Source organism: Sphaeramia orbicularis, chromosome 12 (assembly GCF_902148855.1).
Source record: "Sphaeramia orbicularis chromosome 12, fSphaOr1.1, whole genome shotgun sequence".
NCBI lineage: Eukaryota > Metazoa > Chordata > Actinopteri > Kurtiformes > Apogonidae > Sphaeramia > Sphaeramia orbicularis.
In genome coordinates this window covers 62,531,965-62,556,446 of record NC_043968.1, presented here as the reverse complement: position 1 = coordinate 62,556,446, position 24,482 = coordinate 62,531,965, and the positions used below count along the sequence as shown (strand labels likewise).

The window sequence follows — 24,482 nt, the reverse complement described above, 5'->3', positions numbered from 1 at the left end:
ATGTTTAGTTGGAAAGACTTGGATGTGATCAACTCACAAGCCTGCATTGGCTTCCTCATTCTGGCAGGAGTTCACAGGTCCAGATGTTTCCCACATACTCACATCACGAGAAGTATCAAAATTCTGGTGGGAATAAGGGAATTTCACGTATGACCTGGAAACAGTTTGAAACTATTGAGTTGGAGTACCACTTCTTCTGGTTTACTTGTCAACAGTGGCTGAGGTGACATCGAAGTGTCACTGCTGTGTGCTCTGTGTACATCGAATAAACAAAGGCAACCAGAGTCCTGCATGGGCCCACTTTTCCAAACCTGCACCCGCCCATACCTGCAAAGCTGGGTACCACAACCTGACCTGCATTTTTTTTTCATGTCCAATCCAAACCTCCATACCCGCATACATTAGACCCGCAACCCCACCCATGATTTAACACATTGTCTACACAGTAACTCACTTTTAAGGGCTTTTTTTTGTTTTGTTTTTTTTTTTTGTCTAAAACACACACCATCAATAAATCTCTAATATGTGCTGCTCAGTGACGTCTGTGGCCTGATGTAAACAGAGATGAAGCTCTTCAGTAAAACAAACCGACTCTGGATCAACCATGGTCAAATTAGATGATCATCATTAAATGTCCTTCAAATTATTTTCATCCATGAATCTTCTTTCATTTTTTTTTTACACATCTTTACGCTACATGCCCACATTTTGTTTAATTTTACCCGTCTTTCTTATTTTTTTTTTACCCATCCCCACATGTTTTTGCGGGTTACCCATCGGGTACCCAACCCAATGCAGGACTCTGGTGTTTTCCCTACTTATATCCTCTTGATTCCCTTCACAATCCTGCTGATGTTTCCCTGGTAATCCTCTTCTCAGAAATGCCGGCTACACAAGAACATACTTCCTAATTGAATTCTGAAGTCTGGCCCCTCATCTCAATGATTTGAGATAACCCATTTCTTCTTCTCAACTAAATCTGAAGGAAAACCATGAAAACCTAAATATGGCTGCCTTTGGTTATTCGATGTACATTGGGGTGCACTTCGATGTTGCCTCAGCCACTGTTGACAAGTAAACCTGAAGAAGCGGTTCTCAAACTCAATAGTTTCAAACCGTTTCCTGGTCATGCATGAAATTCCCCTACAGTTGTTCACCCCACCCCCCTGTTATGTATCAACTCAAAAGTATCAACTCTGCATCTGCAAGTGTGGGGATGTTTGGTCACACACACACAGACAGACAAGTTTTACACAGATAAAACAGCTTGGCGTCAAATTAACCGCAAAGGAACACTAATGGGTACAATATGAGTTCAGCACATTGAAAAAACATCATCATGATAATTTTATGCTTAATCAGTTGTCCACATCAGATTAGGAAAAGTCATGAAATATGAAGCAAAAAAAATTCAACTGTTATTTTTTGAATGATAAACATTGAATGGGGTCAAATTGACCCCAAGGATAATTTGGGGGTTAAGCATTTAATGAAATATTTTATTAGAAAAGAGAAATGTTATTATTAAACCACAATTTATGTCACTGTCAAAACTTTTGGCCATAATTCTAACTCATTTTGATCTGCTCTTATTAAACTGGTCCACATGTTTTCTGATTCATAGATAAAATGAGCTCAGTCTTATAGGGTTTATTATATACTTTACTGTGCGAAAGTCTAAGGCAGTGTTGTTTCTGTAGGATTTTAAGGAATGTGTGTCTTTTTTCTAACAAGAAATATGCAGGAGAAAAAAAATAAAAGGGAACTAAACAGCTTTTGCAGGTAAAGTCAGTGTTAGGTGTGACCTCCACTCAGATTCAGTAAATCTTCAAACAACTGTTTTCATGGGGGGGAGGGGGGTGTTGTTGTTGTTGTTTTAATGATGTTGTATTATATTACACATCTTCAGAATGTCTCACAGACTTCCATGGTCTCTTATCCTTTTCTCAGTCCAGATGATCTCATATTGATTCCACAATATTCATATTTTTCTCTGAAATACATCACCACACAAATGACCATACAGTACTGTATACGCAGAGGTTTATATGAATTTATATATTTCTAAATTTTACAGTAGGAAGAATATGAAGAGTGAATGTATTCTAATGTGCAGACAGTGTTTTGAAATAGAACTTGTTGCTCAGAGACACATTGCTTTTGACTAATACCCATTCTCTCATTAATTCTTTGACATTTTACATAATGTGAACAAAACAGGCAAAGTTTCACTATTTTCACTCTGTAATCACATTACTTGTAAAACAGTGGTATCTTTATATTCATGTTTTGCCTTTTTTTTTTTTTTTTTTTTAACTTTATTTATTTGTCCTGTAAAATATAAAAATCTTATATGACCACTAGAGGGCAACAGTGATGGTTTCCATCAATATGCGCTGTCCATGGTGCTGAAACATTCACACCGAGACTGTATCAGATTTATGGATGTGAACACAAAAAAACATACACAAACAACTGATGTGGAAATTCCTACTTCTGAGACTGTGTTTAAAGAACAGGTTGGATAAATCTGACTGTTTTTCTCAGTCATTATTTTATCCTTCTTAGTTAAAGTCACCTCTCTACAGTCATCCTGTCATCTATTCATCATAAAAAATAACAATAAAAAAGAAATATTTCTCGACTTAATGAATGAAGTTCAATAATAATTTTCTTTGCAGTTCAACAAATTGGTCTTAATGAACTTTCAAAGGAATGTGTGGTACTCCATTCACCCCTTGGACAGAGTTTTTTTTTTCTTCTCTCCATATGGAATGTGGTTAGTTTTAGTTTTCTGTCTGAAGGAAACATCCATGTACAGTGGAAAAAGTCAATGTGTATGAACCAGAACCAGTAAAGTTGCAGGACAGAAAACCAAATAAATTAACTTCAAAACCTTAAGACTGGAGGTTAATTTTTGCTGTAAAAAGTAAGTTAAGGGGAAAAGAGACATTAGCATGGATTTTGGAGTTTGTTCCTGAACAGGTGACCATATGATTTTTTTTTTTTTTTTTTTTTTTTTTTTTTTTGCTGCTGCAGAGCTGTTCCTTCGGTCATTTATCAAATTTGAACAAACACTGACAACAATCAAAACACCAAACCAGCTGTGATTTTGGTGAAGCGCTGAAATAGTATGTTAGTCCCACTAAATGAAAGGCCCTGCTGCTGTTTGCCACAATTACAGCCAATTGTTCTGTCCCAGATTTTTGTAGACTGCAGCCTCATTCTGCAAATTGTAGAGATTTTCATGCTTGCATCGATCTTGTCAGTTGCCTCAAGAGCTGGCTTCTCACTGCTTATTTTGTCAAAGTAGAAAGGCTTGGACCTGTTAGCAATTATGCAAACATGGTTGAGAAAATAGCATTTTGTGAAACTCCTCAATGGACTGCTGGTAAAACACCTTTTTTTTTTTTTCCAACTATGTAAGGCCACGCAGCTTTAAGCCATAAAAACCCAGTGCTACTTACTTTTATGGCAGTTCTCAAATAGTTTTTTTCTGTATATTTAGCATTTCCAAAGTGATTTAACACCATTTATTATAAATAATCCTCAGAATTTTGCATTTTTCCAGTGAAAATCAGGTATTTTCCAATATTTAATACACTGATCATGTAGATGTTCATAAAAGCTCAGATTAAAGTTGATGGTCATTGTATCAAAAACAGAGAAAACTGAAGAAAAAGAGACTTTTTCCATAAAATATATTGTTAAGTGTACATAAACCAAGTAAGTCCATCCACTGTCATTGATCCAACTCCATGGGTTTTACTGGTGAATCAATATTGTAGAAGATGACGGTGTTTCTACGTTCACTACGGAGCCTCTGAACGTCCAGATGGGTCATATCTGATGTCCATGAAAAGATGACAAACTGCATTTTACACCAATTATTTCCATGTATTGATGGGATTAGCGGATCAACAGGTATTAAACAGTTTAGATCAGTGGATGATTTTGGTCGATGGTGGATTTTTGGGTTAAGCTTTTCAGGAGTTTTTCAGGTGTTTGTGAATATAATTCTGTGCTTTTTTCCCATAAAGGACTTACTTCGGCTGTATCACATCTATTATCATTCCCACAAATCCATATATTCTAACATTGCTGGACAGTCTTCAGAGTCTCAACTGAATTGTTTTGATGAGCTTTCAGGTCCAGATCTTTTTTTTCTTTACACTGTACTCCCATCTGTTCTATCAAGCGAAAAGCAACAGAAATAGGCAGATCAAGACATAGAATTAATCAATGATTTTTAATCGTTTTAAGGCTGCTTCTGACATTGGAATTTTATTTTTTAAAAATATGTAATAAATCAGAGCTCAAGGGCGAAGTAAGAAATGAGCTTACAGGCAAAGACTAAATGGAGAAAAGGGAAAAATTAGAAATAGAATTAGATATTCTGAATTAGTGAGATTCAATCATTTAAACCGGGCTCATTAAAGACATCCCATTAAAGAGGATTAAACTTGTCTTTGCAGATATGATCTCATGTCTTTAATAGAGACATTATTAAGATTGGATTGTAAGTGAATATGGAAATTTTAATTTATTGCATGAAAAGTTTTAGTCTTTGAACTGGCGTACCTGGTAAAAGAAATGCACTCAGCAGGTTTCCAACGTTCCCTGAAATGCAGGAGCTAATCTTATCTGACAGTCTGGGTTGGATATTGAAATCATTCCACTCGTCTCACTCATAAATGCTCTTTAAAAAAAACAATATTGGCACAACATGAGTCTGGATTCATTCTGTAATTAAATACAAACTCGCCTGCTGATTTCTATTCAACTCAATTCTAGAGATCACCGATTATCATTAATTCATGTTGCAGAATAGTCGTAGTTATAGTATAATTATTTATTAACAGTTTTTAGCTTCAGTAGGCTCTTTTCCTTCTATTGGAATGTCTAATAGAAAAATAGGCATACTGTATCCCCACTAATATGATGAACATGAGTAAAGCCACATGATGCAGCCAAAAATACTACTGTGATGAAATCTGTCATATCAAAGGATAAACTAATAACTATCCTGATAAATGTGACATTATTGTTTCGTTCCAGTATAAAGGCCAATTTTTCTGGTCCTGAGAATGTATGATTATATGTGATTTTAATTTCTTTTTATGGTCAGTCCAGTTCATAAATTTGGAGGTAGCAGAAGAAGAAGAAGAAGAAGGAGGAGGAGGAAGAGGAAGAGGAGGAAGAGGAGGAAACAGAGAAGGCCAGTTTGTACAAAACATGAATGGCTTAAAAAGGTCTTCATTAACTCTTCCATAAATAGTGTGTCTGTGGGACTGTTTAAACATGAACAACCATGAAAAACCTGAAATACTGTAAAAAATAAATAAATAAATAAAAAAAAATTGTATTTATTGTTTTTGGTTGTTCATATTAGTTTAGATTATTCCCTTTTTGTGAAAGGATAGTTTGTAAATGTTAACAATTTTACATAATTGTACTTTTAAAAAAAAATTAAAATAAAGGAAAATGTAGACTTGTCATTATTTATAGATTATTATGATAGTATTTTAGCAGGTCATTCCTTCCCATAGACTGTACAGCAGTTCACTTATCCCCTCATGTAATGCCAATATCAACATCACGCGCACTCATATACAAATATATAAATATGTATATTTGTAAAGAATAAACAATATAAATAGAAGATGTTCTTTTATATTTCCTGTTCCCTATCACGTGCTTCTGTCTGTCTTTCTGCACTTTTGCTGCTGTAAACGCTGTAATTTGACCACTGTAGGGTCAGTAAAGTCAGATTTTATCTAATCTTTTTCTGGTCTAATCCACTTGAGATCATATTGGTCTGTACGTGGAACCTGCACTCAGATGAGTTTGACCATTAATGTCTTCAATGAAATTCTTGCATTTTACAAATTATTCCCACAGGCCGGATCGGACAGGCTGAAAACCTCACAAACAGAAGATCTAACACACATTATTATACTAAAGCATCACGAGGATTCATTTTCATTGCAGTTCATTGATTTAAGTTTTTATTTACAAAATATAGAGTTTTTATATACTGTAGGAGAAACACAGCTCCGCTTCATCTTCTGTTAGGACTGCTCCACTCAGTCCCTTCACAGGTGTTCATGAACATTTGAGATGAAGCAGTTGAAGGTGGTGGATTGTGTCTCCTTTTATAAATCCTCAGAGACAAGTTGTGTGGGAATGACGTAAACTTCCACAAAGTGTTTGAGTCTGTGGGTTCCTGACGTCTGTACCGGTACATGCACCAATGTGGCTGGTCCCCTCCTCAGAATCACTCTCAAAATCCATCCCCTCATTAACAGTAAACAGACTCAGATCAGTTTGTGTCTCCAACAGGTCCATCACACGGTGGGGACATTACTGATCACACATGTTGTAGTTCAATTGTACTTACTGTTATTATTTGTAGTTTGTTGATCGAATTCAGGTTAGTTTGTTACTTGTTTGTTATTCTCCTTCCTCTGTCCGCTCAATGCCATTCCCATATATGGTCTGTGCACACATATACTGTATTTACAGTTTTAAATGTGTGTGTGGACTTTATGACATCATGCACCCACTAATGCTCCCTGCTGGTGGAATAATAAAGTTTTATGAATTTGAATCTACCGCTACTACTAGATTTGACAATACAGGTCATAAGTGAGTCTTTTAAGCGGCAAACTTGATGTCAGATTTTTTAGCCATAGTCTGAAAGTGGGGGCATTTACATTCTTCCAAAAGACGGGCAACTGAACATCTGGCTTGGGGTAAACCAAGCTCTATCTATCTATCTATCTATCTATCTATCTATCTATCTATCTATCTATCTATCTATCTATCTATCTATCTATCTATCTATCTATCTATCTATCTATCTATCTATCTATCTATCTATCTATCTATCTATCTATCTATCTATCTATCTATCTATCTATCTATCGATTGATAGGTAGATAATTGTAGTCAGTAATAGGTTAAGGAATGTTATAATGTACTATAGAAAAGATATTGTGAAATTACATGATGATAATGATAACTATGGTGATGTAAAAGTACCTCTCCATCATTGCAGTTATCACTTTTATTGCAGGGATATAAACATCGGGGCTATAAAATATCTGTAAATATGTGGGGTGCAACTAAACAGCATTTCTACAGTTGAAGTTTCAGTTAAGTCATAAGGGAAACAACAAAACAAATAATTGATTAGTGTAGCTCTGCACCTTTGGTAATTATTTCAGTGCCCATCTTCTATAAATGTATTAACTGATGTGCTTTTTTGTTTGTTTGTTTGTTTGTTTGTTTGTTTGTTTGTTCCTGGAGGAGCATCACTGAAGTTTGTGTGCTAAACTTAATTACTGTAAAATGTAATTTAAGTGAATTTCTTTGCCAAGACTCATTTTAAAGGCAATCTGATTCATTCAGCCTGGTCAATCTCAGTCATTAGTGAGTACTGTCTAGAGAGAGTGATTCTGAAAAAACACAGTCAAAGTGAATACTTTTTAATTTTTTTTTATTATTTTTAGCATTGTAAATAAAGATTATTTTAAAATTATAATCATCTAAATAGATTCAGGAACTTGCATAGATAGAAAAAATGCAGCCTTAAGATGCATAGTGTAAATGCAATGTTGAGTGAGAGTTAATTTTGAATATTTGTGTTCAGTGTTTTAATACATTGTTTGACAAACAATTCACTCAAATATAGAAAACAAAATGACTGTTTCTTATTTTTTTGAATGTATGCATGAAAGATCTTACATGTGTGATGAGGAAATAAATTTAGGCTTATGATGGCAAGAACTGATGAGCAGAAAAACCTTTTTTATTTTTTCATACATTTATTTGCAGTGTTGGGGAAGCTACTTTGTGAGCGTAGCTTGTAAAACTACAAGTAGGTAAAAAATAATAATAATAATAACAATAAAGCACAAAAAACCCTGGAAGTACTTGAAATACTTGACATGGCACAAAATATGAATGTAGTTTAACTACCAGCAAGTTACAGCGAATGTAGTTGAACTACATAGTTCAACTACATGTAGCTGAAGTCCCCCAATAAGCTTTATGCACAGTGTGTCCAATATTGAAAAACAGGAAATAAAGGAGCTGCCACAAGTTCAGGAAGTAGTGGGGCTGTGCATAGAGCCCATACTGTTTATTTGAGAAGGTGGATTTCAGATTAAGATGCTGTGCACCCTGTTTCAGCTGGCCTACATGCTGTTTTCTATTATGACCTGTTGGTGGCAGCAGTGCACACAGAGTGTTCAGCCCCACAGTGCAGAACACCACAGAAGAAGAACTACATCCTGTCTGTATATCGCCGGTTGAATAACTAATGCAGGGCAATGGAGTAAGTACCGCTGTGTTTATCGATTATTTCATAGAAGAATTCACTGGAAACACTTAAATACGCTATTGTTTAGCATGGCCGCGTTCAGTCGAGCATTTTTTCCCGCTGCTTTTAACGTCGCTTATCGTGACAGCTGCCGCCGCCTACACGAAGCGGCATCTTCCACTGTCTCAGTTAGCATGCTAAGCTAAGTGCCCAAGCGTTAGTGACGCTCAATATATGTTTGATTGAAATTATTAAGATAAAATGAAAACAAATCAGATATCATGTCTTTGTTCTTGATGTAATCGATAGTTAGCAAGGTTCGCTGGTAACACAAGATAATTGCCAGGTGACCGGCGGCTGAAGTAAAAATAGTAACAAATTAAATTTTCATAAATGAGAGCTTAGTGTTTCAACATCTGACGTTAGCTTTATTTTTCTTCCATAGAGAGAATATTCATGTTTCCTAAAGCTGCTAACAGTGAAACACACTCACATAGACTGTTCCATTTCATTTGAGCACGTCCTACATTTCACTCAGTTGCATTAGAGTCCTATTTTTATTCCCCCTGCGGCTGAAAAGAGTCTCTCAAATGAACCCGATCTGAAAATGTGATGTGAGGAGGAAGGACGGAGCAGTGACAATGTTCAACAGAAGAATTGTTTTAACTATTTATGCTGACACTGAAGTGAACAATCCATCGAGCTAAAACTCTGGTTCCAGCCGCTACAACGAGGAGTTGTTGCTTTGCAGGGCTCTGAATATGGGGAAATAATGGATGAAAACAGGGAAACAGGCTTTTCATTCAAGTAACATTTCATAAATTGGTTGTTGTAGGTGTGATACAGCTATATAAACCTTTAGATCTTCCTTGTTATGGACCAAACTGCATTACCCGTCTTATATTTACAATCCTTTTCTTGTGATTGCTGAATAAGTTAGAGATGCTTGTGTGCTGGATAGCTGTAACACAGTCTCTTCCATCCATTATTAATGTGTTGTCACAGAAACACATTGAAAGAACCTGAGATGAATCCCATATGTGAGTCTTCATACATGGATAATGGGAATGAGGTGGAGTACTGTAATGTATTGTATTAATGTATTTTCAAATCCCTGTATTGAAGATGTTAACTGGGAAAATATTTGTTATTCTACAATGATACAGAATAAGATATAGTAGAGCCACACCATTACATTCTTTAAGGTCATTACTCTTATCTGTACTTAAGAGTGTGTTTTTGGCCAGAGTGTAGACAACCATAATCATAATATCGTTGATGTAACCGTAATTTCTTGATGCTGTCATGTCAGTACCAGTTTATGTGTGTTAGAGGCTCTGAAGGGTCATTTTGGACTGGACTGTCTTGTACTTGTAGATAAGTGCTCCTTGAGGTACTTAAAGTTATAAAGTCCAAGGCTTTTTCAGGGGTTTGCCAACAGGCTCTGGTAGAAGTAGAAAACCCTAAAATGTCTGTCTTTTTAAGGCTTTTATTATTAAGTGATCGCCATCAGCCTGTTGGGGTGAAGTAATAAGACTATATGTTCTGAAAATGACTTCTTAGACAGGTTTTCGATATATGTTGCAAAGTGTTTTAGATGCTGTAATGTATTTGCTGAGATATTAATAAATATTGAAAGATGTGTTTGAATGTGTTTCTCAGGGTTTTTCAGGGAGTTTCCAATGGCCACCCACAGGAGTAGTATCAGCTATAGTATGTAGTGTGATTTTTCTGGTTTCTGGTCTTTTGTTTGTGTGTTATCAGTTGTTTCTAAGGTTTATGGTCACCAATAAGTTAGATAAGTTCAGGCCAATGCATCACATGGGGAAAAAAACTGGGACACATCACACATGCAGCTTGTAGGATTTCCTCTTCCTGTTCACTGGAAGTATTATCATGATAAAAATGTTCATGGCACTTATCAATAATTATCATGATAAATGTCAAATCAATATTGTATAGAATTTTAAATTTAAAGGGTGATTATCTTTCCCCTTAGTGAGAACTGAAGGTGGTTGTAGATGGTTTTAAATTAGTATTTTTAGTGAAAACATGACAGATAAAAATCTAGAAGTAGGGCATTTAAAACAAATATAATGATTAAAAAATCATGAACACTTAGTAAAAACTAACCCGGAAATGTGTTTTTACATGATGGTGTGAACAAAAAAAGTCTTGAAGACAAAATAAACCTGTCAATTGCAGTGATATTTGCAGCATAAAACAATATTATCACTTTTGCCATTATTATTTTGTAGCCTCCTTTTACCAGTGAAACACCTGATTTTAATGTGTCCAAATACATTTGTCCATATATTGTATTGTGAGCATACAGGTTTATGCACAGAACAGCTGGTTGATATTTGATTCCATTAGAGTTAATGTGTTTTCTTTTGTTTTCTTTCTTTGTCTGCAGTCGATCTGAATCTTGCTGACGTTCAGTGGCTCTTGGCTCCGTCAGCCATCTTTAAAACATGCAAGGCTTCTATTCCAAGCTCGACTCCTCTCCCTCCTCGTCCCCGTTGCTGGGGGTGGGCGTCCGTGGAGAGGGTGGTCCCGTGCCCCTCAGCCTGGCGGTGGAGACTGAGAAGGCTCAGGCCCTCTTACAGACATTTAGCTCCGCCTCTCTGCTGGCATCAGCAGGACTGGGTGCGTTTTGCGTGGTAGCAGACCACGCCCTCCAACTGTCAGTCATCCAGCATCACCTGTGGCTGCGTGCCGCCTTGGACAATGCCACGCATGGTCTGGTGGGACTGTGGTCGTGGGCGGTGGTTATTGGATTGAGGAAAAAGAGTGACCTGTATGAGGTGCTGCTGGCGGGTCTGCTGGCATCAATCATAGACCTAGACCACTTCTATATGGCTGGATCCCTGTCACTTAAGGTAGGACCGACTCAAGAATTGCTCTAATTATAAGCTAATAAGCTCATTTATCAGGAGAGTTGATGGTATTTTTTAGAACCTCCAGTTTTTTCAAAGATTTTCATTAAACCCAGTATATGTACACTATATTGCCAAAAGTATTCGCTCACCTGCCTTGACTCACATATGAATTTAAGTGACATCCCATTCCTAGTCTATGGGGTTCAATATGATGTCGGTCCACCCTTTGCAGCTATAACAGCTTCAACTCTTCTGGGAAGGCTGCCCACAAGGTTTAGGAGTGTGTTCATGGGAATTTTGGACCATTCTTCCAGAAGCGCATTTGTGAGGTCACACACTGATGTTGGACAGAAGGCCTGGCTCTCAGTCTCCACTCTAATTCATCCCAAAGGTGTTCTATGGGGTTGAGGTCAGGACTCTGTGCAGGCCAGTCCAGTTCATCCACACCAGACTCTGTCATCCATGTGTTTATGGACCTTGCTTTGTGCACTGGTGCACAGTCATGTTGAAAGAGGAAGGGGCCAGCTCCAAACTGTTCCCACAAAGTTGGGAGCATGGAATTGTCCAAAATGTCTTGGTATGCTGAAGCATTCCCAGTTCCTTTCACTGGAACTAAGGGGCCAAGCCCAGCTCCTGAAAAACAACCCCACACCATAATCCCCCCTCCACCAAACTTTACACTTGGCACAATGCGGTCCGACAAGTATCGTTCTCCTGGCGACCGCCAAACCCAGACCTGTCCATCAGATTGCCAGATGGAGAAGCGCGATTGGTCACTCCAGAGAACACGCCTCCACTGCTCTAGAGTCCAGTGGCGGCGTGCTTTACACCACTGCATCCGGCACTTTGCATTGCACTTGGTGATGTATGGCTTGGATGCAGCTGCTCGGCCATGGAAACCCATTCCATGAAGCTCTCTGCGCACTGTTCTTGAGCTAATCTGAAGGCCACATGAAGTTTGGAGGTCTGTAGCGATTGACTCTGCAGAAAGTTGGCGACCTCTTCGCACTATGCGCCTCAGCATCCGCTGACCCCGCTCTGTCAGTTTACGTGGCCTACCACTTCGTGGCTGAGTTGCTGTTGTTCCCAAACACTTCCACTTTCTTATAATCCAGCTGACAGTTGACTGTGGAATATTTAGGAGCGAGGAAATTTCACGACTGGATTTGTTGCACAGGTGGCATCCTATCACAGTTCCACACTGGAATTCACTGAGCTCCTGAGAGCGACCCATTCTTTCACAAATGTTTGTAAAAGCAGTCTGCATGCCTAGGTGCTTGATTTTATACACCTGTGGCCATAGAAGTGATTGGAACACCTGATTCGGATTATTTGGATGGGTGAGCGAATACTTTTGGCAATATAGTGTAATTAAGATGCTAAACAGGGGAAATGTTTTTTAGTGTAATAACTGTACAGCAAACAGCAAACAACAGCCAGAAACATAAACATAGGTTCAAAAATGTGCAGTTCACTATTATATTGACAATAATTGTTGGTTTCCACAGTAAATTGGAGAGGTTATGAATAAGTGGTGCTTTAATAATAAATGTACTTGTCATTTCAGCTAAATTATAGGCTATAACATGTGACACGTAACCTATCAGAGGACTGTGAATGGGACATTGTTATCCATTATTTTTCGAGCAGTCAGATTAAAAAAAAAAAAAGTTGCTGCACATCGCATTGCTTTCTTCTCCTTAGTGTTAAAACATACGACATGCTTTGCTAAGAGTGTATGAATGTATGAAATGTGATGCAGTTTTTATCTGTTCATGGGTGTAACAGTCAAATTCTTACATTCAGACACTGCAAAATTTTGTTTACTTTACTAAGGAACTTGATGAAACCACTCTCTGTAAAGGGTACACTTGTTTTTAATGTAGAGCCGGTAGTGTTCCTGGTTCCAGAAACAGGTTCAGTCTTTAAACACAAACACTGACAAATTCACTGAAAAATGAAACACTGTCAAGAGGCACATGCTACAACTCGTGATCATTTGTGAGCATTTCAGAGCCAGTGTTTTCTCTTCCTTTTATTGAACAGTTATCATGCTAACATTCACATATTGAGTATTTATTTTTATGTTCGATTTTTCAATTAAATATGCTCAGTTTTAACCATGTTAATTGTTGTAATGTATACATTATAGCCTATATCATATCACTTCAAATTCTAAATTATACATTGACATATATGACACTAGCAACTTTTTGTAAATGTATATTAACATGAATTCTTTATTTTTATGTTTGATTTTTCAATAAAATATATTCAGTCACAGTCAACTAAATCACACATGGTCGCAACATAGAAGCTGAAAAAAACAACAAATATATTATAACTCTACGTTAACAGCTGAAAGGTATATTCGGCGTACAACATAAGGGAAACATTTGATGACAAGTTAACATGATAACTCTTCAATAAAGGAAAGAGAAACCACTGCCTCCGACATGTTCACAAATGATCATGACTTTCCGTATGTGCTATCAAAAGAAACACACTCAGACATCATTTCATTTTTTATTGTAAAATGTTGGAAGAAGTGGAGACTAACTCATAAATATCTCATATTCCACTTATTTTCATTCCATGTGTTTCCTCTTATTTCAACATTCAGGTTTTTTTTTTCCAATAATAGAAGTAATAATACAAGAGGACAAAACAGCTAATAGTGTTTTCAGAGCAGTTGTAAGAACATGGATGAAAACACCACTGAGTAATTACCAACATACAAGGAAGAATTATTAGAATTAAATTGAATTGTAAGCTCTGACGTTAAGTCAGATTATTTGTAATCAGCATGAAATTATTTTGTTGAATGATGCCCAGTACTGATAATTTATTTCAATAATAATGATAATATTAATGTTAATAGTAATAATAACGATAATTGAAGAAGTGATACTAGAGCACAGGTGTCAAACACATCAGCAAAACAAACCGGCCTGCCAAAGAGTCTAATTGGGCCCATGGGACGAATTTGTGAAATGCTAAATTTATTTCAAATTGGTTGGACCAGTAAAATACTATTACAATAACCTATAAATAAAGACGACTTCATATTTTTCTCTTTGTTTTAGTGTAGAAAAAAAATGAATATTATCTGTTTACATTTACAACCTATCCATTCACAAAAAATGGGAATAACTTGAACAAATATTAACAACCTGAAATGTCTAAAGAAGTTTAAGTGTAATTTGAACCACATTCTGCCTAAATGTGTATTTGTAGATCCATTGTGATCTGTAAGTTGGAATGCACGTGTGTAAATGAGAGGCTCAGGCATACTGTAGTTAAAATTGCACTTTTTTAAAATGATACTTTGTAGATGTAAACATGTTCGTAATGTCATTTTCCTTTTTTCACTCTAAAACATAGAGAAAAATTTGTAGTTGATGTAATTTCTATATTATGATATTATTATTTTACTCGTCCGGCCCAATTGAGATCATATTAGGGGGATTTGGCCCCTGAACTAAAATGAGTTTGACACCCCTGTCCTAGAGGGACATCATACTGGATCTGGCAGTAAGACGCCAAACTGCAAACCTGTTATGCACATATGTTTTCTGTTTGGTTTTCAGGCCGCCGTTTCACTGCCTCAGCGTCCTCCTCTTCACTGCTCCTCTCTCATCCCCATCTTCTGCCTCTCCCTTCGCTTCCTCATGTGGATCGGACGCCTCAAAGACGCTTGGTGCTCCCTGCCGTGGATGCTGTTCATTTCCATGGCGACGCATCACGTCCGTGATGCCGTGCGCCACGGATTGTGGGTGTGCCCGTTTGGCAACACGATGCCCATTCCGTATTGGCTGTACGTCAGCACCACGGCGACGCTGCCTCACCTGTGCTCGGTTCTCATGTATCTGACAGGAACCAGAGACGTGATCTCCACCAAACACGGGGTGGCTATCGACGTGTAGATGCCGAATGCAGCATCAACGTCAGCTCGGTTACGTGAACTCACTGGAGAATCTGCTTATGACAAAGGAAGGTCAGTTCTGGCTCAGATTCAGACTTCTATCAGTCACAAGGAAGCAGACAGTCTACACCAGAAAACACAAGCCTACAATCACAAACTCCAGACTGCAGTGCCAAATATTGATTTATTTTTCTGAGAGAAGCTGAAAGTCTCTGTAACTGTTGGAGTGACCCTTTAAAGCTTTCACGTGAAGTTTCCGTCTCGTTTGTCTGCTGCCTGTTCATAAAAGCATTGGGACAGACCACACACTTGACCTTAGAAACCACAGAGTTGTTCATCATTTCCTGCCCGGTGAACTGCGACTTGACATCACCATCGGTCTTCATCCTACGAACTTGTCAACCAAAGGTCAACAACATGGCGGGTTGTTTGTCCCTGTCGTCGCTCGTCTCACCATGTTCATCTCTTAATCTAATGAGCATTTGTGACTCACTGTTGATTTAAAACAAAGAGAGTTACGAGCGCCACTAAATGCACCACCTTTCGTATTCATCTGCCACTTCTTATTTTGCTGCTTGGAGGATTTTGGTCTCCAACGTTCCAGCTGCCGATACAGATCAGGATCAGAGCTTTGCCATCAGGCTTAAGGGCGGTCCACACCAACAGCCGCAAGGGTATTGTTGTGAGCGTCTGGGCTGCTGAACGATGGCTGCAGCTGCATTTGAGCCTCAACGTCAACACTGATCACCTGCTGTTGGACAGAAAATGAAAATCAGTGTGATTCTTATCACTAATCCATACAGCTCACACAGTAGAGAAGTGGATTAGTCAGCCTCTTCACCTCAAAATAAACATGTTACACGAAATATTTAAACATAAAAAAAATGTTTAGCAACATTTTTTATGTTTACTATCCAGAAAGACCGTTATAATTTTTGCATGGGGGGGAAACAGACACTCCAATCTGTTCTTACTGCCACTGACATTGAATTGCTTGCAACCTTATTTGCTCAGGATGTCAGTTCTACGGACCAATAATTTCTTATTAGATCGATCAGCCATAACATTCTGACCACTGACATGTGGTAATGTTATTACCTCCGCCAGGAGGTATTGTGATCGCTTTGCCTTGTGTGCGTGCGTGTTTGTTTGTTAGCAAGATAACTGAAAAAGTTATGGACAGATTTTCATGAAATTTTCAGGAAATGTTGATACTGGCACAAGGAAGAAATGATAAAATTTTAGTGGTGGTGGGGGACTGATTGGCCTTGGCAGAGGTCTGCACTCTCCAAGTGCTTTTCTTGTTGATTATTTTATTACAATGGCAGCTTTAAATGGGTTGGAAATATTTGGCAGAAAGTCAACATTTAGGCGTCGAAGCTGATGTATTGGCGGCAGCAAAAATAAGCAATGAAAAGAAGGGAGTGACTTACATTGTGATGTAGATGACTGGGTCAGCGCATCCCCACAACTGCACATCATTTCCAAGGACTAAATATTTACTTGCTGCCTAATGTATTCTACCCACTGACAGGTCCCATTGGAATGACATAATCAACATCACAATGCCCATTAGTGATGTCCCAATCTGGATTTTTTTTTTACTACCAATCGGATTTTTTTAATGATTAGTTTTGCAGATACTGAGCCGATACTTTTTACTATGAATTTTGGATTTCAATTTGGAATCATAAATTTTTATAGGTTATTATGCTATTATTTTACTTGAGATCACAATTGGGCTGAATGTGGAACCTGAACTTAAACAACTGTGACTCCTTTGACTCTTAATAACTTTAGTGTCATTTTGGCACTTTCCAAATTCATACTGTGGGACAAATTAGAACCTTTGGTGGGCCGATTTTGCCCCGTGGGCCATATGTTTACTATCCCTGCTATGGCGTGTCTATGGACAGGTCTGTCCAGGGATTATACAGGGGTCCCTCACAATGAGTATGTGCAGACCATACGACTATCCAAACTGAAAATGAAACACTAAGAAGCTTTACTAATTCTTCTAAGTCTCCCTCTGTTGTACAACCCATTTTCCTTTTCCCTACCTTTGGAAACTTTCATTTGAGGGGGCAAGATGTTTGTCTAAGAGGGCATTGCCCCCTCTTGCACCCCCTAGAACCAGGTCCGGATCGACCCTGATCTCGTGACTAAATCCAATCCGATCTTCTAAAAAATGTCAGGCAGGCAATACCAATCTTTAGATCAGATCAGGACATCCCTACTGTCCATCAGTGGTTACAATGTTACGGCTGAAAGGTGTATCATAAAGAGTAAGATTTAACAAAAAAAAAAAAAAGAAGCTAAATCAGTGATGTCCAGGCGCTAACATGATGCTGAAAGAGATTCCGATGACATTAATCCCACTTTCATTATCATATAGCTTTGGGTAAATTTACTAACTGTATGTAGAGTTATCGTTCTTCATGTGGACGGCCCTTTATAGTTTCCTGTCTACATTTAAATACTGAAGTGTTGTTCTGGTAAATCATCAATCAATCAATCAATCAATCAATGTATATCTGATTGAAAAACAACACCAGGTCTCTCACTAAATCTACCCACCAGCATCTCATTAAAAGTATCTTGTCTTGATCTGTATAAAAGAAAAAAGTTTGTACCCAACCGTTGCATCTTTCACAGGATGCTGGTTGCTTAGTAACCGCTCCAGCATACATTGTACCAGCATCTTACACCACATGCAGATGATTGTTCTTTTTGTGTGGATTAAACAAGTGGGCTTTAGAGACGCTGGCAGGCTGTATTCGAGCCGTTAAAAAGCCTGCTTTGCCGTTTTTGTGCCAACTGGAGAACAGCATCGATTAGAGAGAGCCCATCAGAACGTTTCATGTCGGTAGGGGCAGACGGTGGCTCCGATAGAGGCCAGTGGTTCATCTCACACTAGAACTATTACACCTAGATCTGTCAGAAGAAAGCCCACTGTCATTTGACCATCTTTAAATGTGCTTTTATTTCTGTAAACTGTGTATGCAGTGCTTTCAGATGAGGAAGAGACCAGTTCTAGAAATGAGAACTCGACGCCTACAATAGATGCTGCTTGGATTAGATTAGGTTTCAATGAACATTTAGCCTCATGTGTTTTGTGTTATAAATGCTGTTCCATTAGGGATGGGTACTGAAACTGGTACTAAACAGACCTCCAGACCAGCAGGGGGTATGAATGAGATCTGACCTCGGTTCCAGAGAATGAAAAATGGAAAAAATAGATCCATTCATTTTCTGAGTGAGGGTCCCGGAGCCCCTCCCAGCTCCTATGTGTGTAGAAAAGTTGAATTATTATAAATTACAGCAACACAAAAAAATGTATGACAAATTTTTCTCACGGACTCCCTTTGATAAGAAGTTCTCCGTCGTGCATTTTTGTGACTTTTCGATCCAGATTGACCTTGGGTTCAGCCTCTGAGGGGCGGGGCCTATGTGTGAGGAGAGGCGTTGTATATAATAACAATTTAAGGAATAATGGCGACTGGTAGAATCCAGTTGTTTCACAATGGGTCCAATCGGGAATTTAATGTGAAATGGTCAGAACGTCATGTGATCTGGTTTTTTAGACTCAGATCTGGAACCTGCAGGAAAACTATAACACTGTAAAATACTGAAGGAGAAGAAGTCCTGCATTCACTCAACAAGGATGAGTAAAAGACTCATTTATTTGACAGTAGTTTTCTTTTGCTGTTGTGCTTTCTCACTAAATAGTATTAATTATAGATGCTACAAATGGAAGAAAAGCAAAGCAAATCTTTCTGAATTTGACCTGTAATCAATAACCAATAATACTGTTCATTCTCTTCATTTGCCTCCAGATTCTACAATAAAACTTCTGTCACTGTAGACATATTATACCTTGTTAGGAAGCTTAGATTTTCTGTAATTGAGTCGCTAGGTTTATTTTACAGTATTCCTGAGTATCACCTGGATAACGACTGAAGACAATACTACTCACTTGTTTGGTCATGAGGTCACATTACTGATCCATTCCATTATTAATTCTGTTCCTGTTCAAAAAATGGAAAAAAAACCAGAAAAAAAACCCTGAATTTAATCTGATGTAGTTCAGGTTGTGTTTTAGCCACATACTAATTCTTTTTCTGAAACTAGAGGTTTTTACCTTTCAAGTGATGTGTCATTGGTTGATTTTGGCCTTGTGGGTCTTCAGTTATAAGCTTTGGAACTTGGTAAATATGCACAAATTAACAAATTAGATGGAAGGAAGAGGTTCAAGTACTGGATCCTTAACATCTATGAAATCTAATCAGTACTCATCCCTTTGTGTCACTGTGCAGAGGGTTAGTTCATACTGAGACACTGCATAGCGCTGAACGCTTTCCATCTTTCTACTGTTGTGCCAAACAACCAACCAACCAGTCATACAAACAAACAAACAACCAGTCATCCAACCAACCAGTCATACAAACAAACAAACAAACAACCAGTCATCCAAACAAACAACCAACCAACCAGTCATCCAAACAAACAAACAAACAAACAAACAACCAGTCATTCAACCAACTAAACAACCAACCAACCAGTCATCCAAACAACCAACCATCTAAACAACCAACCAACCAGTCATACAAACAACCAGTCATCCAACCAACCAACCAACCATCTAAACAACCAACCAACCAGTCATACAAACAAACAAACAAACAACCAGTCATCCAACCAACCAACCATCTAAACAACCAGTCATCCAAACAAACAACCAACCAGTCATCCAAACAAACAAACAAACAACCAGTCATCCAAACAACCAATTATCCAATCATCCAACCAATCAACCAACTATCCAATCATCCAAACAACCAATCATCCAGACAACCAACCATCCAATCAGCTCCACTTGGTGTTTCTTTTTTGTTGACGTTCTTACTCGCTCATGATGTAAATACGAGACGATGCTGAGTTTTCTGTGTATTTCTGTCCTAAGTGGCCTATTTCTATTTCACACCAAATAGGGAACAACAAAGGATACGATACAGCTGGATATTTATATTTATGGAGATATTTTCTTTTTTTTCTCAGTAGTGTGTGTGAATGAATAGTAATATTTCCATATTACACATTGACATTATAAGACATATTGGACTGTGCTGTAACTGTGGCATTAAACTTGTGTGATCCACTGCAGGTTTCACTGCTCTGTATTATATAGATGAAGTCTAGTGTTTAACTCTCAGATGGATTTTTAGTTGTGATTCATTTATTCAACAGTTTGATCAGCGGTTCTGCCTGTCGTCCATATTCTGTTGAATGTGGGCGTGTGGTTTGGTTTAAGTGATGCATAAACTACTGTTATGTTTTCATCAAATGGATTCAGTTTGGGGTTTTAGAGATGAAGGCTGTGTCTAGAAATCACTTCTTTTTTTAACTTTACTTTTCTGTCCACATTTAATCTACAATTTGGATCCTACAGAGTTTTGTCAGTATTTCTCAGTTTACGGCTAAAAATTCTAGATAGTTTTGTGTAAATGATAAGATAAATGTTCAAATAAATGTGAACAGAGAAGTGAATGAAGGACTGATTCCAGATTCAGCCTTTTATTATTTTGAATGTAATTGATAGATGTTGGTAGAAAAACAAATCTGATGCATCTAAATGTTTTTATGCTTATTTATTATTTAATTTGTTTAAATTTTTTCTTGCCAATATCAGGCCTGTAATAAGTTGTTAAAGTTAAGACTGTTGTCCACTAGGTGTCTGTATTGGGCTGCAGTTCTTCAATTCTACCTTTTTTAATACTGGGAAGATGATGTTGAATTTAATGAGGGATTTTTAGGAAAATTCAAGATCGAATAATCATTGTCATTCCTGCACATGTTGGATCATATTTTAAAAGTTCATTCTCCTTCCATCCTACTGTAAAAAACACGAGAGTGTGATATTTAACATCTGAAATGTGGAAAGAGACGTTTTAACATAAGGGAATAAATATGATCTGGCACTTGTAACTTTATTTTAGTGGATCCATTGAACTGCACATTTTTACTTTTATTGCACTGCTTTATTTATTTTTTATCGTTTACTAAGTGTTATTTAACATTAGGAAACTAATTTGTATCTTATCACCCTCACAGCTACATTTGTGTGTGAAAATCAAATTGAAACGGTTGTAAAATTACCATAAAAAAATTTGAGTGTCCGATTTAGGACTTATTTCTTCAACAAAGGGAAAAAGTGTTGTACTGCTGCTGATGTTTACAATGTGACTTCTATTATTGCAACATTATGTTGAATTTTTGCACTTTTCAGTTGTTTCAATGTTTAAGTTTTTGTATTTTTGTTGAATATTTTTTATGTTTTGTTAATATGAAGAAAGTATACATGGTATAACAATAGTCTTAAGGTAGTGAACTTTTTATCTCAATAAAATATCTTAATAAAATATTTCAATCTGAGTGTTTGTCAGTTATTGGTATAACAGTAACAGCGTTTAGTTAGTATTGTACAGAATTATTTGTCTTATTTGAATAATTTTGATTAGTTTCCAGTCACTGGTCATGGCTGTTGTTTACACTTATCTGATGAAAACAGATTTTTAAGAACAGAGACTCAGTGATAAACATATATGACTGAAAAGACTATTGGCTAAAATTTGCTCAGAGGTCTTATTTATGTCTTTGTGCAGAAGAAATCAATATAAGTGAATCCCCAAAGGAACTTTGTGTTGGTAAATGCCAGTTATGCAAATTTACAGGATTTCAGTTCTGTTGTAACATGTTGATGGTCATATGAACTATGTTTTCAGGTCAAAAATGTCCAGTTTCATCACAATTAATGCTATATTTTCATGTCACAAATGGCCAAGTTATATTTGAACTGAATTTACCTGAAAAACAAATATTCTATTCTTTTAGATTCCCCAGTTTTTCTTACAAGATTATATACTACATACCACATGTTTTATTTTTACAGGTTGCAATATGGAGTATGGTGCTGATCCATCCTGCTTATGTTACGCCAATACATACATTAGGAATGTCACACGTCACTTTTGAAATCAACAGTTTTCTAATAATAAGCATTTTTATAAAGAAATAACAATTCTATATTGTTATTTACTCTTTAGTATGATGATAAACTAGTTTTTGCACAGGGATCATTTGTGGAAACGGTGACATGGCTGCCGAGCATCAGTATGATGGGATCTGTAACAACCATGTCACATCCGTCCACTGCCACATTTTGTGTGTTTGTGTCAGCTGTTATTGTTTTAGATCCACAATACTAACATTTAAGAATAAGAGGAGAATTAGCAAAAGTAAGTATATAAGTTTATTCCTAATAAAGTACTGGTACTGACCAGATCATCATGGGTAATGTCACGTCCGTCCACCAGCAAAAGTTTTCACATACACGTGCTATTCAAAATCCAATATTTGTGAAAATATAGCTTCCACTGTCAAATAATATCAGTAGTCTGTGCACAAATGTATTAGCATTATTTCAACACAGTTCTAAGCATTTCTGACAACTTTTTTTTTTTTTTGACACAAATGGCCACTCATTTGACCCCCTAAGTAAATTTTAGCCGATATGATAAAATCACAAAAGGCTGCAATTTTAAAGCCTAAATTTAGAAGAATATCTGTTGTTTATTGCCGGAATAAGCATGATTTCTGTTGTCCACTACATAGACAAGAGTACTGGGACACATTGAATTCAGGTGTTTCTTTTCTATTGGGTTTGGGATAGAAAACAATGACAAATGCCATAATATAGTTTTATATTGTGATAAATACCATTTCATTGCATTGGTTAGTTTGGTTTAAGTTATTCTCTTTACTTCCAAAATGCCTCAGAGATGGTTTGTACTAAATTTCTCTCAACACTGATTATATATATTTTTTTACCCATGATCATGATTTTAAACGTTCTACATCTAAATTTCTAAAATATTTTCTTGAACTCTAAGTATAAATAATAATTTTCTACCACAACTAACCATCTACTTTCTTCATATCTCACATCTAAAGAAAATGAACCTAGAAATTAAAAACATTGGTCAAATTCATCCAGCTGTGGTTGTTGATTCATTCTTTCATTCAGCTGTGGTCAGACTTTACAACCACTTCTGCATCCGGTAGATCTCACTCATCCACACATCCACACCCACAACAATAACCACTGCATATTTGTACAATATTTTCTTAGAATTGTAGTTATTATAGAATCAGTCTCAGAAAGATACAAGACTTGTAATACTTAATACTTTGCTCTTTTACATATTTTCTATACTAATTATTAAGATATGATTATGATAAATTTAGTTTAAGGTAAAACATGATTAAGATCAGATAAAATAAAGTTAAGATTAGATAATATAAAGATTAAGATAAAATAAACATTAACCCTTTGATGCATGAATTATGAGAACCTTATTCAACATTTTGTTTTTTTTTCCCCTGAGTGTTTTTATTCCTCTTTAGGCATGAAAAAAACACAATGTGATTGAATTTTTTTAAATGAACCTATTTCTTATGGAGTTACAAAAATGTCCACTCAGCTGGACAGCATGTGTTTAATTTTTGAAGCAAAGAAACATGTATTTAAAATGCAATAACAGAAAGTGATAAACTGTGTGAAAACTATGAAATAACATTTTTAACACAGCTAATCGGATGTTTTCTCACATTTTATCATACTCTAATACTAGTTATTACTCACTTCATGGAGATAATTTACAAAAAAAACCTTTATATTTAAGAAAACAGTTAATTATAGTGTAATTACAATTACTCTCAAACATGTTAGTACAGATCATGTTTATCAAGAACAGCAAAGTTACAATAATGGTATGAATACCAGTGTATGTGATGATGCATGAGTGTCCACTGTGTTGGCTGATATAGAACTAAAACAACAAAACCCATGAATATACAAGAGCACAGCTGGAGAATAACTGTCCACTGGAGTGCATGAAAAGGTTAAATAAGAATACAATAAGACAAAAATAAGATAAAATAAGGTTAGGATAAAATATGATAAAGATAAAGTGAGATTAATATAAAATAAGATTAAAATTAAAAAAAGATTAAGACAACACAAGACAAAATAAGGTTATAAAATGTGATTAAAATAACATAAAAGATAAGATCAAATAAATAAACTAGAAGCACTCTGAGAGCGCAGACCTCTGCCAAGGCTGATCAGTGGCCCCCCCCCGTGGGCCCCCCCACCCCCGATCACCACCAAAATTTAATCATTTCTTCCTTATCCCATTTCCAACAAACCCTGAAAATTTCATCAAAATCTGTTCATAACTTTTTGAGTTATGTTGCACACTAACGGACAGACAAACAGACAAACAAACCC

The 24,482-nt window shown here is 36.7% G+C and overlaps 1 protein-coding gene across 1 annotated transcript; it reads left to right on the top strand.

The window, feature by feature from the left end:
• The first annotated feature begins 8,267 nt into the window (after positions 1 to 8,267).
• tmem267 (transmembrane protein 267) lies at positions 8,268 to 16,018 on the top strand. The gene is made up of 3 exons (XM_030150922.1): positions 8,268 to 8,341; positions 10,743 to 11,208; positions 14,799 to 16,018. The coding sequence occupies exons 2-3, from the start codon at positions 10,801 to 10,803 to the stop codon at positions 15,132 to 15,134; spliced, it is 744 nt and encodes a 247-aa protein (XP_030006782.1). The 5' UTR covers positions 8,268 to 8,341; positions 10,743 to 10,800; the 3' UTR covers positions 15,135 to 16,018.
• Positions 16,019 to 24,482: the final 8,464 nt, after the last annotated feature.

Bases quoted from the DNA above. Each gene is read 5' to 3' on its own strand.
- tmem267 (XM_030150922.1), top strand. From the start codon at position 10,801: ATGCAAGGCTTCTATTCCAAGCTCGACTCCTCTCCCTCCTCGTCCCCG. The intron at 11,209-14,798 runs GTAGGACCGACT...TTTGGTTTTCAG, and splicing joins CTGGATCCCTGTCACTTAAG to GCCGCCGTTTCACTGCCTCA.